The sequence below is a fragment of the Podarcis filfolensis genome (assembly GCF_964270895.1).
Source record: "Podarcis filfolensis genome assembly, chromosome: 2".
Taxonomy (NCBI): Eukaryota; Metazoa; Chordata; class Lepidosauria; order Squamata; family Lacertidae; genus Podarcis; species Podarcis filfolensis.
In genome coordinates this window covers 13,704,472-13,720,647 of record NC_139605.1, presented here as the reverse complement: position 1 = coordinate 13,720,647, position 16,176 = coordinate 13,704,472, and the positions used below count along the sequence as shown (strand labels likewise).

Sequence of the window (16,176 nt, the reverse complement as noted above, 5' to 3'; positions counted from 1 at the left end):
CACCTGAGGAGTTTGGGCGAAAGGGATGGAGAGGAGGAGGCTGGAAAAGGGGACTGTGCTGCTTGGGGAGGGGGAGAAAAAAGTGGGGAGAAGGAAAGCCTCCCAAGGTGTGATTCAGAATATTTTTTTCTTGTTTTCCTGCTCTAAAAACTAGGTGTGTCTTATGGTCAGATGCATGCTATGGAGCGAAAAATACGGTATATTGATCTCCTGTCACCTAGATTATAACAGTTATATGATGGGATATTTAAAGATGGAATCATCTTTTTGGTGGAATTGACTGGCAGCTTCGCTTGCCCACGGAGCCCACACGCTTCCGCCTGCGTGTCTCTGTCGCTCCGGGCCCCCAGCTGCAGTTAGCAGAGTTAAGTACACAGCGGTAGAAGCAATGCGATGATGCCTTGTGCAGTAAATCAGTCAGACGCTCGGTGTCTTTCCTTATCTTACAAAGAGCTTTAATCTCGTACAAAAACAACAGATCATAACTTTCCCGGCAACAGCGCGCTCATTCTCGGTGCGCTCCTTGAGCAGACCCAACTCACACTGTGTGTGTCTCTCTCTCTCTCTCAGAGACACAGAACACTCCCACTTCTCAGTGTTCTAAACACGTCTCCAAGAATGTGAGACGTCACTCAGAACTTCTTAACCCTGTAAGTTCTGACTCTCTCCATAATCTTGACATTATTCAACCAGGTTTACATTACTGTTATTCCAAAGCCCGGCAAGGACCTGACGCAATGTGCCAACTTTTGCCCAATTTCTTTGATAAACATTGATGCAAAAATCTTAACAGCGATATTGGTAAATAGACTGCAAGGAGTAATACCAATTATTACTAAAAATGACCCAACAGTGTTTATAAAGACGAGACAAGCTGCAGATAACAGCAGGCTGATGAAATATGGTCAGTTTGAATGCTGGACATGGGATCTGGGCTATCGTCCAGACTTCTCTTGGTGATTATTACCTATCCACGGCTCCTGGGATATCCCTGGGGCCATTGCCCCAGTCCAACCTGTAAATTGGAGAAGTTCCAGTCCAAGAGGATCCATGTGTGTGTCAGCTATAAAAACAGATCAGTTCTATCTTCTGACACTGACTCTCACAGCATCACCTTCACTTTCACCAATGCAAGAAGATCAAACCTATCCATTCTTAAGGAAATCAGCCCTGAGTGCTCACTGGAAGGACAGATCCTGAAGCTGAGGCTCCAAAACTTTGGCCACCTCATGAGAAGAGAAGACTCCCTGGAAAAGACTCTGATGTTGGGAAAGATGGAGGGCACAAGGAGAAGGGGACGGCAGAGGACAAGATGGTTGGACAGTGTTCTCAAAGCTACTGAAATATACTCAGAGTCGCAAAGTGATTTCATGCTCTTTATTCAGCTCATAGTGGTGAGGAGGAATGAATGAATGTCCCCTCAAAGTATCTGCTTTATATACATTATTTACACAATGGGCTGCAAATGATTGGCTAATTCCGGAATTCTACTGTAAGCCAATCAGGTTGTGGATTCACTTCTATCTGGAGCATGATTGGGTGGTTCCTGCCAACCAATCATACTGCTGCATTGTTCTAGGACCAATCAGACTGCTGCATTCTGAATCCTATTGTTCTAGGACCAATCAGACTGCTGCCTTTTGGATCCTATTGTTCTAGGACCAATCAGACTGCTGCAGTTTGGAGCCTATTCAACTCAGTACATAACACCCCTCCCCTCTAAGTTCCAGTCCTGCCCGGGAGGTCGCATTCATAGTCCTCAAGGTACGCCGGCGGCCTACGTGTGCGTTGCGGCCTGGGGTGTTCCCTGGTTCGGGGTTCAGGTTCTGGCTCGTGTTCCAAGGATGCTGGCTGTGATAGGGCTGTTTGGTCTGGCGCAACCGGCTCGCTCAGTCGTGGTTCTGGTTCCGGTGTCCTTTCAGCCTCACGGGTCCTCTCTGTATTTACTGATTCTGCCTCTCCTGCTGGCCCCTGCTGCTCTATGGGCCTCACTGCCCCACTGTTCCCTTGGGACTCCTCTGACCTGTCCTCCTCCTCCTGGTTTTCTCCCGGGAATCGTCGCCGTATCTGGTCGCAGTGGCGGCGCCAGCATTGCCCCCCATCTGTTAGCACCTCGTACGACACGGGGCCAGTGACCCTGGTGACTGTGGCGGGTACCCATGCAGGGCCTGCCCCAAAATTCTTTACATACACTGGGTCCTGGGCCTTGAAGGTCTGGGGGTTCCTGCCTTCCCCCACCACTACCTCATCCTGAGCTCTATCGGGGTGAAGGTGGTCCAATCTGATTGCAAGGCGCCGACCCATTAGTAGTTCAGCGGGGCTCCGGCCAGTCGTTGAGCTGGGGGTGCTGTGCTGTCCTAGAAGGAATGTGGCAAGGCGGTACTCCCAATCCCCTTGCGTCATGCGGCGAAGGGTGTCCTTGGTGGTCCGCACCATGCGTTCTGCTTGGCCATTGGTGGCAGGGTGGAATGGCGCCGAACGGATGTGGCGGATGGCGTTCTGCGCTGTGAAGGTTTGGAATTCTCCTGACGTAAATGCAGTCCCGTTGTCTGAGACGAGAGTGTCAGGGAGCCCGTGGGTTGCAAACAGCCTGCGTAGTACCCGGATGGCTGCGGACGTAGAAGTGGACGGTACCAGTGCGACTTACAGCCATTTGGTGTAGGAGTCCACCACTATGAAGAATGTTTTCCCCTGAAAGGGGCCAGCGAAGTCCACATGCAGGCGTGACCATGGTGCTCGGGTGGACTCCCAGGACTGGACTGGGGCCCTTGGGGGATCTGGGCGGGATTCTTGGCAGGCCTGGCAGTGTTTGACCCAGGCCTCTATCTCTCCGTCGATCCCCGGCCACCACACGTAACTCCTGGCAAGGGCCTTCATTCTTACTACCCCTGGGTGTGTCTCATGTAGGGCTGTGAGGACCCTTTTGCGGAGGGGCTGGGGAACAACGACCCTGCTTCCCCATAACAGGCACCCCTTGTGGGCCGACAGTTCGTGTTTGCGGGTTGTGTAGCCGGCGAATTCTGGCCCGGGGCTGCTGCTGGGCCATCCCCTCCACACCCAGTCCAGGACCCGGGAGATGACCCTATCTTTCTTGGAATGGTGTGCAACTTCTTGTGCCTGAATGGGGCGGTCGGGAAGCAGCTCCAGGCTCATAACCTCTTGTGCAGGTGCTGGGTCGGGGCCTGTTTCCGGTAGTGGTAGCCTGCTGAGGGCGTCCGCATGGCCCATCGCCTTCCCAGGGCGGTGAATCAGTGCATACTGGTAGCTGGCAAGGAAAATTGACCACCTGAGGACGCGAGGAGAAAGCACTTGGGGGGTCTGCTTTTCGGGGGCAAACAAGCCAAGCAACGGCTTGTGGTCAGTCACCACGGTGAAGGGCCGCCCGTACAAGAAATCATGGATTTTTTTTACTCCCTTCACGATTGCCAGACCCTCCTTGTCGATTTGCGAGTAGTTCCGCTCGGTTGCGTTGAGTGTCTGGGAAAAGTATGCCACCGGTACCTCTCTTCCATCCGGGAGTTGGTGTCCCAGGACAGCGCCAATGCCATAGGGCGAGGCGTCGCATGCTAGCACCACCGGCAGCCTCTCGTCGAAGTGTGCCAAGACCGAGTTTGAGACAAGCAAGTCCTTGACTGCCTGGAATGCGGCCTCCTGGCGCTGGCCCCACACCCAAGGGGCCCGCTTGTCCAGGAGTCTGTGTAGGGGCTCCGCTACCACCGCCTTGTGGGGAAGGAATGGTAAAAGTTCAATAGTGCCAAGAAGGCCTGAAGTTCAGTCTTGTTCTTGGGCGCTGGGGCATCACAAATGGCCCGTACCTTGTCCCCAGTCGGGTGGACCCCTTCTGCATCCACCATAAATCCCAGAAAGTCCACCTGAGGCACTCCTAGTAGACATTTTTCCCGCTTCACCTTGAGACCCGCCATCTGGAAACGGTGCAGAACGGTGCGGAGGCGGTCCTCAAACTCCTCTGGTGTGGGCCCGGCAATCAACACATCATCGAAGGAGGGGGTGACGCCAGGAATCCCTTTAAGGAGAGAGTCCATTAGATTCTGGAATATGCCTGGTGCCACGCTGACACCGAATTGCAGCCGCTTTACCCTGAACGCTCCTCTGTGCGTCACAATCGTCTGTGCCTCTGCTGTGGTGTCATCTACTGGCAGCTGTTGATATGCTTGGGCCAAGTCCAGCTTGCCAAAAATTTTCGACCCAGCCAGGGTGGCAAGGACATGGCTGGCCACTGGTACTGGGTATGCATGGGCCGTGAGGGCCTTGTTTATGGTACATTTGTAGTCTGTGCAGATGCGGACCGAACAATTAGGCTTGACAGGTGTGACGATTGGGGTTTCCCAGGGGGCATTAGGCACCGGCTCCAGCACTCCTTGCTCCACGAGCCGGTCCAATTCCTCGTCTATACGGGGTTTCAGGGCGAACGGGACCCGGCGGGCCTTGAGCCTGACCGGTCGTACTGCGGGGTCAAGCTGTAGAGCAATGGGGGGGCCCGTATACTGTCCCAATTTCCCATCGAAAACCCCCGGAAATTCCTTGCATATGGCGTCCATGTCCACTTGTAAGCTGGTGTGGTTCACCCCGGTGACGGCTAGCCCCAGTGGTCCAAACCATGCCAATCCCAGTAAGCTAATGTAGGGGCCCTTGACCACAAGCAAGTCCAGTTGCCGCGTCCGCCCTCAGTATTGCACCCTGAAGGTCCCCACCCCCATTGTGGGGACCTTACGTTTCTGGAAGTCCCGGAGGGTGAATGGGGCCGGCCTGAGTTTGGGACCCCCAGTAGGACACAGTTTCCTTAAGGTCCTTGCCGAGATTATGGATAGAGTTGAACCCGTGTCAAGCTCCATGCGGCATGGGGCCCCCTCTATCTGTACCTCTACATAAATTTTCTCTACGTTGGGGTGAGGCAACTGGTATACCTGGAAGTCCGTGAGCTCCGTCGAGTTGCCTTGGTGCGTTGGGCCCCGGGACCTGGGGCTCTTGGATTGGTCATCTGATGCCTGGCGTCGGGTGGGCTGAGCCCGACACACCCGGGCGATGTGTCCCGATTTTCTGCACTGCCTGCACTCTGCGTTGCGGAAACGGCAGGTCCTCGTCTCGTGACTTTCTCCACAGCTTGTGCAGTTCCCTCCTTCTCGTCGAGGCAGCTGTGGTATGTGGGCTGCTTGAGTGCACTGCTGTACTCGGTGCACCTCCTCCCTGTTGGATCCTGAGTCGTCGGTGAGGTCTTCGTGGTGGACCCTCGGTTGGGATGGCTGGCTCGGCCGTGCCTCTTGCGTCGACCTCTCGGCAGCTTCCGTTGCCAGGGCCTCCTCCAGAGGGACCTGGAACGTTAGGTTCTTCTTAGCGTAGAGGCGTCGTTGCAGCTTCTCATCCTTCAGGCCACCGACGAGGCGGTCACGAAGCATGTTCTCCAGCTCTGAGAAGTTGCAGAACCGGGCAGCTTGGCGGAGAGAGGTCACAAACCCAGTTATGGTTTCTCCAGGGGCTTGCCGCTTTGCGTAGAAGGCATTTCGACGAGCCACCACTGAGGGCTGTGGCGAAAAGTGCCCCTTCAGCTGTTCCATTATTGTTTTGTATGGAACAGTAGCAACGTCTTCAGGCGCAAGGAGAGCCCGGGCGATTTCAAACGTCTCCTCTCCACAGACGCTGAAGAATATTGCCCTCTTCTTGGCGTCTTCTTCATCGGTGACCCCTTTGGCTTCTAGGAGGAAGGTGAAATGGGAGGCGTACGCTTCCCAGTCTCCAGATGCTGGGTTGAACGGCGAGAAGCTGCTGTCGGTTGCCATTCTGAGTTCCTTGTGTCCCAGAGCTGAAGCCTGGATACACGGTGCGAGGCAGCGGTGCGGCAGGTGGCGGTGCTGCGGTGCTGTGTGTGGCAGTCAGCTCAGCGGGATCCCACCTTCGTCGCCAGTGAAATATACTCAGAGTCGCAAAGTGATTTCATGCTCTTTATTCAGCTCATAGTGGTGAGGAGGAATGAATGAATGTCCCCTCAAAGTATATGCTTTATATACATTATTTACACAATGGGCTGCACATGATTGGCTAATTCCGGAATTCTACTGTAAGCCAATCAGGTTGTGGATTCACTTTTATCTGGAGCATGATTGAGTGGTTCCTGCCAACCAATCATACTGCTGCATTGTTCTAGGACCAATCAGACTGCTGCATTCTGAATCCTATTGTTCTAGGACCAATCAGACTGCTGCCTTTTGGATCCTATTGTTCTAGGACCAATCAGACTGCTGCAGTTTGGATCCTATTCAACTCAGTACATAACACCTACCAACATGAGTCTGACCAAACTGCGGGAGGCAGTGGAAGACAGGAGTGCCTGGCGTGCTCTGGTCCAGGGGGTCACGAAGAGTCGGACACGACTAAACGACTAAACAACAACAAAATGTTCTCTGGGGAGGGGGTCTGCTCCTGGCTCAGTGTGGGGCAATGAAATGAGGTTGTCCTTGAATGCAAGCAAGAGCCATCTGACAGTAGCAAAACTCACTTGGTTGGGCCAAATCCTTCAAAGCAAGTGAGGGGTAGGTGGAATGAAAGAAGGCATTGGACCCTCTTCCCACCCACCCCATTAGACTCCCCCCTCCTATCCCCAAAAACTCCAGCTGTTTACCCTCCAGTGTAGGTTTCTTACATTGGGGGGAAATGTCTGGCAAAAGTGCCTTTGGCAGGGAAGGTTGTATGTGTGATGGGGAAAGGGTTCAACACTCTAAGTGCCCCCCCTTTACGGGGAGTTTGTAACAGATGGATTCTGACATGCTGTGTCACTGCCACCATGTGCAGCCACCAATTTCTTCTTTCTCTCTCCCCTTGCCCCCCCTGCAAGTTGTCTGTCTTGGGGCAAATCTGGATCGTGGCCTCCTATTGTTTTGGGGAACAACATTGTTCCCCTTCTTGCTCTCTCTGGGGCTGATGGGATGTCAACAACACTACGGCTCTGATACCCTGATGTGTAGTTTGTGCGAGTCTGTTGGTTGGTAAGGGCTCAACGATAAAAACAAACAAACCCCAAATGAAGCCCTGATTCAATTTGGGACATGGCATACAAGACTAAATTTCTGAATAAAGTAAGTATGAAGGAGGGTAAAGACTGGCAAATTGCCCTTTCATTGGGAAAAAAGCGAACCTTTTCATTTTAGTTTGGAATAGTGAATTACAAGAAGTGGAGCAACCTTATTCATTCTCGGCAGGAACAGAGACGAGGCCGCTTACAAATCTGAGGTTCGGGGAAAGGAAGTTTCAGTTTTATTGTTCCTGTTTCATTAACACTCGGTGGAGTTTCCTGAGTTCTATATATGAAAAAGTCTGCAGTTATTTCCAAAGAAGGGGAAATCCGACATTCAGCAACGCTTCTGTTTTGTGTGTTTTGTGCTGTTGTTGTTTTGCAGTTTTGTATTAATAAAGACATCATAGTGAAAGGAAACACCATTAACATCCAAACATGAATAAAACAGTAAATGTTTACCACTGGAGAATAAATGAATCATTCCATTTGTGATGCACATTTACTGGAGCAGTGCAGCCTTGGTCTGTCTACTTCCTCCCCCCTCCCCACCTTCCCAAGCAGGGTGAAAAATATTTCCGGGGCCATTTCCTTGCAAAAACTATGGAAAAGAAATAAATACCATATTTTTCGCTCTATAGGGCGCAGAGAACCATAGGGCGCACCTAGATTTTTTGGGGGGGAATAAAGGGGGGGAATTGGATGGATCCCGCTCGCTGTCTTGGCTTCGTCTTTAGCTGCGGGGCTGGGGTTGGGGCGGGGGCTTCCCCCGACCCCAGCCCCCAGAACGGGTCCGGGAGCGGGGGCGAGGTCACCTTCGCTCCCGGAGCTTGCTGTTATCCGCAAGCCTTCTGAGCCCGGCAGGAACTCCCGCCGGGCTGCGAAGGCTTGCAGATAGCTGCCTGAAGCCTTCAGTGTGCAGCGGAGTTGTCTCTGTGCTCCCTGGGCTTCAGGCTTCAGGCTGCTATCTGCAAGCCTTCGGAGCCCGGCGGGAACTCCTGCCGCACTCCGAAGGCTTGTGGATAGCTGCCTGAAGCCTGGAGAACGAGAGGGGTCGGTGCGCACCGACCCCTCTCGCTCTCCTGGCTTCAGCGAAAGCCTACATTCGCTCCATAGGACGCACACACATTTCCCCTTCATTTTTGGAGGGGGGAAAGTGCGTCCTATAGAGAGAAAAATATGGTAACAGAGATGGTAGGGATAGAGGCATATAAAAAAGTAAAATATTTAGGAATATGGATAACAGCAAAAAATATAGATATTTTAAAAGATAATTATGAAAAAATTTGGCAGGAAATTAAAAGAAATTTGGAAACATGGAAAAGGATGAACCTCCCTTTAATGGGAAGAATTATAAAAAAACTATAAAAATGAATGTACTTCCAAGGATGTTACAGTGGTACCTTGAGTTACAGATGCTTCAGGTTACAGACGCTTCGGGTTACAGACTCCGCTAACCCAGAAATAGTACCTCGAGTTAAGAACTTTGCTTCAGGATAAGAACAGAAATCATGCGACGGCAGTGCAGCGGCAGTGGGAGGCCCCATTAGCTAAAGTGGTGCTTTGGGTTAAGAACAGTTTCAGGTTAAGAACGGACCTCCAGAACGAATTAAGTTCTTAACCTGAGGTACCACTGTATTTCTCTTCCAAACTGTTCCAGTAATAACAGGGAATGCATGCTTTAAAGAATGGCTGAGAGAAATATCAAGATTTGTCTGGAATGGGGAAAAGCCAAGGATAAAAAACGAAATTTTAACAGATGTGAAAGAAAGAGGTAGATTCTCACTTCCAGACTTAAAATTGTATTATGAAGCTGCATCCCTAATATGGATCCGAGATTGGACCAAGTTAGACGGGAAGGAAATAACAGACTTGGAAGGACATGATAATAGATTTGGATGGCATGCCTACCTCTGGTATGGAAAAGCAAAAGTACGTAAAGGATTCCACAACCATTTAATAAGAAAATCATGGTTCAAAGTATGGGAGAAATATAAAGATTTATTAGAACCGAAAACACCTTGGTGGCTATCACCTATTGAAGCACTATCACTTAAAATATGGGGGTGGGGGAGAAGAGTGGCCAACATATAGAGAACTGTTGGTGGAACAAGAGGGAAAGTTAAAACTGAAAGAATATGATGAAATAAAAGAACCATCTTCAAAGCTGGTTGCATCATAGACAATTACAGGATATTTTTAAGGAGGATAATAAAAAAAGGCTTCTCATATTCGGTTTCCAACTTCCAAATGGAAGTGATAGAAGAAAATACAAAATTATTTAAAAAGGCATATAATGTGGGAGACCAAAGATGAAGAAGTAAAATCAGCAATGATCAAATGGGCGCAAGATGTAGGACATAATATGCAATTTGAGGACTGGATAAAATTGTGAAAAGTAAATTTGAAATTTACAGAATGCATATTATTGAGAGAGAACTATATGAAAATGATGTGTAGATGGTATTTATCACCAGTTAAATTGGCAAAAATGTATAAAAACGAAAAGAAGGAGTGTTGGAGATGTTAAACAGAAGGTACGTTTTATCATATGTTTGTAAAAAGGTAAAATCCTACTGGGAAATGATATACGATGAATTGAAGAAAATATTGAAAATAACTTTTGTAAAAAATAAAACCAGAAGCCTTTTTGTTAGGTATTTTAGGTCAAGACATACCAAAAGAAATGAGGACTTTATTTATGTATGCCACTACAGCAGCAAGAATGTTGATTGCACAAAATTGGAAGACTGGAGAAACACCAACTAAAGAACAATGGCAAGAGAAGTTGATGAACTATGCAGAACTGGCAAAATTGACAGATAGACTAAGAAAAAAAGACGAGAGACTTTGAAAAAGATTGGGAACCATGCATATTATATTTGCAGAAACAAAGAAAGTCACTAGACTTGATGGCAGGATGTACATTATTAGCATTAGAAAATGTTTAGAAGATAGTGAAATATGATGGTGCATTTACTTTTATTTTTATGTTTTTAGGCTTGATGTTATGTTCTTAATAACTTTTTCTGTTAGGAGATAGCAAAGTGGGTGAAAATAGAAACAAACCAGAAGCGGAAGTTGAGGGAAACCTGGGAGGGGGGGGGGAGGGAGAAATATATAGTAAATGTTAAGAATTTGAGATGAATGAAACAGAAAAATGATTTATTTATTTTTAAAGGTGCTGGGAAGTGTAGCTTTTTGGGGTAAACATCCATTGCCAAATTTCTTTGGCAGACACCATGCACTTTGAATGCATGGTAAGGATGTGAAAGTTGCACACTGTAAGAGTTTCTTCCAGTACATGCTGCTGCTTTTCAAAAACTATGAGTCACCCAGAGGGAGGGAAATACCCACCCTGTGGTTTGAAACTAGAGAAATAAAACTAAGCCTTTTACTCCCTTTTCAGGCAGACGAAATGGCAGGCGAGGGTCCAGTCCAGAACCTCTGCGAGGAAACAACATGCTCCATCTGCCTGGAGTATTTCACAGATCCAGTGATCATAGACTGCGGCCACATTTTCTGCCAAAGCTGCATCACCGAGGTTTGGGGGAAATCGGACCAAGATGCTTCTTGCCCTCAGTGCAGGGAACCTTGTCAGCAAAGGAATGTCAGGCCCAACCGGCAACTGGCGAGTATTGTGGAAATAGTCAAGAAATTCAGCCTTCAGATGGCAAAAGGGGCGGAAGCGCTGGGAAGGGTTTGTGAGAGACACCAGGAGCCCCTGAAACTCTTCTGCGAAGATGACCAAGACCCCATCTGTGTGGTGTGCGACAAATCCAAGGAGCACAGGGACCACAAGGTGATCCCGAAGGAGGAGGCCTTTGAGGAGTATCAGGTAGGGAGATGTAGGATTGGGGACCAGACTTCCAAAGGATGCTCAGTTATCCTAGGGATGTGGGAAATATTTCAGCCTGAGAGCCGCATTTTTCTCTAGGTGACATTTGGATGGGGTGTGTGGGGTGGTGTTTGTCCCAAACGCTGCTTGTTATTGGGTCCCGAGGCAAAAGGGGACAGGGGAACACTTGAAAATTTCACCTTTTTGCTGTGGGATAGTTCCTACAAATGCTCTCATTGCCATTTCTGTCTGCATTAGTGGAGTTCAGGGACACATTCTAGCCAGGCAAAAAAGACTCAAGGAGGATGTGAACTGGAGCTGGCGAATGTTGCAGCCTGGGGAGAGGCCAGATAGTGAGGCCTGCAGCTCCTATCTTGTACAGTGGTACCTCGGTGTATTAACAGTCCTGTTAATGGACTATTTGGACAACAAACTCCGCAAAACTAGAAGTCGGTGTTCTGGCTAGTGAACTTTGCCTCAGAAGACAAATGGAAGCCAAACAGTGGAAGGGCATCAGCAGCGGGAAGCCTCAGTAGGGAAAGCGCACCTCAGTTTAAGAACGCTTTGGTTTAAGAACAGACTTCTGGAACGAATAAAGTTCGTAGACCAAAGTACAACTGTACTGAGCATTCAGTAGTAGGAACATTCGCAAGAAGTTCCAAGGGAACTTGAAAAGTGCTCATTTCAATCATCTCCCACCTTTTCCTGCCCCAGGAGCCCAGAGAACTACCAGGGCATGAGAAGGCTGATCTGAGGGCCGTAGCTCAACAGTAGAGCTTCTGCTTTGACTGAACAAGGTCCCAGGTTCATTCCTTAGCATTATTATGTAGGGCTGGGGACAGCCTTTGCCCCAAAGCAACTTTCTGTCGGTATAGAAAACAGACCAGAGGTCTGACTCTGTATGAGCCAGCCTTGTGGAAGCATTTGATGTTCCCCAGTTCCCAGCAGTTTCCCATTTTCTCTAGTCCCAGAATTTATGTTGGGAAACGGATGTTATGCCCACCATTTCTGGGGGTACTCAGCTGTACAGGCACCTTTCCACCCCAAAAGTTAAAAGTGTGGCACTTCATGGTGAAGCTTTTTTTCTGAAAGGAAAGAAGGAAAAAAGAAAGAAGAAAGAAAGAAAGAAAGAAAGAAAGAAAGAAAGAAAGAAAGAAAGAAAGAAAGAAAGAAAGTGGGAGAGAAAGAAACTTTGGTTCATAGCCAGTTTAACTTTAGAAAAGAGCATGGTTTGGTGCAGAAAATGTGAGAGGGTGACTGACTTGGCCCAGGAGCTGAATCCCATACAGATACTTTTTGTGCAAACCTGGTATATGAAAAAACATTTTATCTCTTACACTGTGTCCCCATAATTTTGAGTCCCCTTGTTTCCCCCCATATTTAATCAGAATATTAAATATTAGCTATATAAATATGCATATGTGAACGCTGATCTAATTCTACATTGAGAACAGAAGTTTCCTAGAAGCTGTACGTAGACGCCTTTCAACCTTCGTGTTCTTGGTTTCTCGAACAGACACGGCTGTTACAAATTTATGAGTATATCTCAGCTGCCAAAACTAATCCAAATGCCTTTTTGGCCACCCCAGGGTAAAATTCTGCATCATTTGGAGTTCCTGAACAAACAGAGAGAAGAAATTCTGTCTTCTAAACTGAAGGGGGAGACTGAAAGCCAGAATCTGCTGGTAGGTGCAAACCTTCTTGCCTCTCCAGGATGGTTATACTTGACACAAGTGAGGCCTTCATTCTGTGGTGAAGCCTATGCTTCGCTTGCACAGTGTCCCAGGTTTGATCACTGGCATTATCAATTAAATGGATATTGGGTGGTAGAGTTGGGAAAGGTCTCTGCTTCAGACCTTGAAGAGCAGCTGCCTGCAAGTTTAGACAACATCCAGCAGGACAGGCTAAAATTGGTAGGGTTGTCTAAGGGCGAATGTAGTCCTTGAATCCAAAAATGCCAGCCATGCCAGCATTAATCCTTTAAGAATGAAGTGAACCCCACAAAGCCAGTCTTCCTCCTCCTTGTCACTTCCTCCAGGCCCTACTATTAGGCCAAGGCAGGCTGAAGATGCCAGCGAATAGAGAGCAGCAACAGCAGTTCAGTAGGTGAGCAGCAGGAAAATACTGAGGACTGAGCCAAGCAAAGTGGCCGGTTCCTGCTAAGTTAGCCTGCTTGCTGCCCTCAGCTGTGACTGAACTTCTGAAGTGAACATCAACTGCCCTGCCAGTCAGCTTGTGCCCATGGAATCAAAGGGACATCTAAATGTCATTGTCTGGCCATGACTCTCTCTTTGCAGAAGCAGACAGACATGGAGAGGCAGAAAATCATGGCTGATTTCCAGCAGTCGCACCAGTTTCTGGAAGAACAAGAGCGCCTCCTGCTGGCTCAGCTGAAGGAACTGGACGATGAGATTAAATCCTGTGAGGACCAACATATTGCAAAACTCTCTGAGGAAATGTCCTCTATTGATGACCTTATTAAGGAGCTGGAGGAGAAGCAGAAACAGCCAGCGACTGAATTCTTGCAGGTAAGAGTACGACAAAATAGTCCAGGTTGTCCTGCAGGGAAGGGTTTTACCCTCAATCACTCTGTCTGTTGGTTTCTAGAAGTATTCATAGTAGGGATGTGCACTGGTCACACATTTTGTTCAAAACTCTGATTTGGAGCTTCATCAAACGGCATGATTCAGGTTTGATAGAAGTGGATGAAATTTGCAGGCAAAGCTGCTCCTGCAGTATGGATGAAGCCTGCCAAATTACAATGGATCCAGGGAGTTATTGTGCTAGCATTGGCAATGGCACCAGCAACGCTGGCCAGTTGAGTTCTCCCTCTACCCAATTCAAACATGCCCTCGCTGTTGTGTGTAGAGCAATATACATCATGAGCGGTAGCAAGTTGACATCTGCTCTCAGGCTGGTGGCACCAGTGGTGGGAGCCAGCAGCAGAGCATAGCCTGGGATCAGTTGGAGTTGGCAGAAGATCCCAGGTGTGCCATCTGACTGCATTTCAGGAAGAAGCATAACCGTGGGATGTTCTAGGGCAGAGAGCTCCTCTCTCAGTCTCAAGCTAGGATTGCCATGTTTCCTGGAAATCATGGACATGCCCTCTTTTGGGGGGCCTACATGCCCATCTGGGGGGGGGGGTTTCAAATTTAGAAGCAAATGTCTGGGCTTTTGTAGTTTTTTAATCAAGCTGCTGGAGGTGAAACAGAAGCAGCCAGTGACTGAATTCTTGCAGGTGAGCGATGGCACAATGAAACAGTCCAGGTTGTGCTCTGAGGAAGGGCTGTTCATTGGTCTATAGAAGTCTATACAGTGGTACCTCGGGTTACATACACTTCAGGTTACAGATTCTGCTAACCCAGAAATAGTACCTCGGGCTAAGAACTTTGCTTCAGGATGAGAACAGAAATTGTGTGGCAGCAGCAGGAGGCCCCATTAGCTAAAGTGGTGCTTCAGGTTAAGAACAGTTTCAGGTTAAGAACGGACCTCTGGAACGAATTAAGTATGTAACCAGAGGTACCACTGTAGAAGTATTTACAGTAGGCGTGTGCACTTCGGTATTCAGTTGATATATAAAGCAAAGGGGAAACTAATAAACTGCTGGAGGCAACAGGTGCAAGGGACTGAATTTCTCTCATCCTGTCTCTTCCATCTAGAATATGAGAAGCATCCTGGAAAGGTATGTGGCTTTGTTATGAATATGAAAATGAATAATATTAATTTCCTTCCTCTGAGGTAAGGGATAATTTTATTTGGTCTATACTTTTATGTGAACTAATCTAATTCACAGTTTGCAGACCAATAAGCAGATCAGAAAACAGTTACCAGTCTGACTGCACACTTATACAAATGTTGTGATTCATCTTTTGGTTTAAAAAATCCGCCCAAAACTGTGTATCCCATGTGGGGAAATGTACAAAAAGCACATTGGGGGATGCATAGAAGAGCATACAAAAATGGATAGGATTTTTTTTGGGGGGGTGCATATAAAATGCATATTTTAGAAAGAAGAGATGATATTTCTTCATCTACTGTATACTTCATATCATATCAGAGATGCTGCTGGTGGTGGATTATTAGATTTCTTACTTGCCCTCCACTGTCAGGTTCCACGGCAGCTTGTGAATTAAAATACTATATTAAAAATAGTTAAAACAAATTACAATCCAAGAAAACTGGGTGGGTCCTAAAGTTCATCTCCTAGATAACAAAGGCCAGGGTGAAGAGATGCTCTTATTAGTTTGTTGTTGTTTAGTTGTTTAGTTGTGTCCGACTCTTCGTGACCCCATGGACCAGAGCATGCCAGGCACTTCTGTCTTCCACTGCCTCCCGCAGTTTGGTCAAACTCATGCTGGTAGCTTCGAGAACACTGTCCAACCATCTCATCCTCTGTCGTCCCCTTCTCCTTGTGCCCTCCATCTTTCCCAACATCAGGGTCTTTTCCAGGGAGTCTTCTCTTCTCATCAGGTGGCCAAAGTATTGGAGCCTCAGCTTCAGGATCTGTCCTTCCAGGGAGCACTCAGGGCTGATTTCCTTCAGAATGGATAGGTTTGATCTTCTTGCAGTCCATGGGACTCTCAAGAGTCTCCTCCAGTACCATAATTCAAAAGCATCAATTCTTCGGTGATCAGCCTTCTCTAAGGTCTAGCTCTCACTTCCATACATCACTACTGGGAAAACCATAGCACTTGTGTGCATTATGTGCAAACATAATTTGTTGGAGAAAATATTCAGTAAGGCTGTGCTCCAGGTTCAGCTGGATCCTCTACCAAATTGGGCCGATTTATACCCTGTTCTGATCAGGATGAAGCAGTGACAAATCACAACTTAGGTAATCAGGCACTTCTGACCTAGCTGTAATCGCAAACATGGTACGGTATGCAACGTGTGTGTCAAAATTTCAGACAGATTGTTTGAAAATATTTCTGCATCTTACCGGTAAAGTTTGTTTTTAAAAAAAAAATAAAAGAGAGGTAAAGTATATTATGGATTGATCATTTATATGTAAATGTTATATGAAAAAAATGTTTATGTAAATTTACACTCCCCCCCCCCCAACATTATACTTCACTTCCCAGTTTGTCACAGGTCTCTGTAATGGGCACAGGGCAGACAATACCATTCGCTGCTATCACAGGGCTCCATCCACACTTCTGCCTTTCCTGTGATTTCTAGAAAGAGGCTTTTATTTTGTCCCGCCGCTTTTCCTGAAAGAAAAACCTATCATGGACAAGCCCTTGGTATCTTCCTGCTGTTTCCACTTTTCTCCTTCATTCTGACGACTGAATTAAGATTGACTTGAGAATGACCT

At 47.8% G+C, this 16,176-nt stretch overlaps 2 protein-coding genes across 2 annotated transcripts in view; both read left to right on the top strand.

Moving 5' to 3' along the window:
• Nucleotides 1-16,176, top strand: part of LOC310757095 (uncharacterized protein) — a 124,194-nt gene that overhangs the window by 18,663 nt on the left and 89,355 nt on the right. The gene's annotated exons all lie outside the window — the stretch shown is intronic.
• LOC310758195 (uncharacterized protein) overlaps nt 10,413-16,176 on the top strand; it is a 37,722-nt gene continuing 31,958 nt past the window's right edge. Inside the window, exons 1-4 of the mRNA XM_083604123.1 lie at nt 10,413-10,862; nt 12,452-12,547; nt 13,160-13,390; nt 14,522-14,544. Of these exons, the coding sequence (XP_083460249.1) occupies nt 10,443-10,862; nt 12,452-12,547; nt 13,160-13,390; nt 14,522-14,544 (770 nt within the window). The 5' untranslated portion in view covers nt 10,413-10,442. The remainder of the gene's footprint in view (nt 10,863-12,451; nt 12,548-13,159; nt 13,391-14,521; nt 14,545-16,176) is intronic.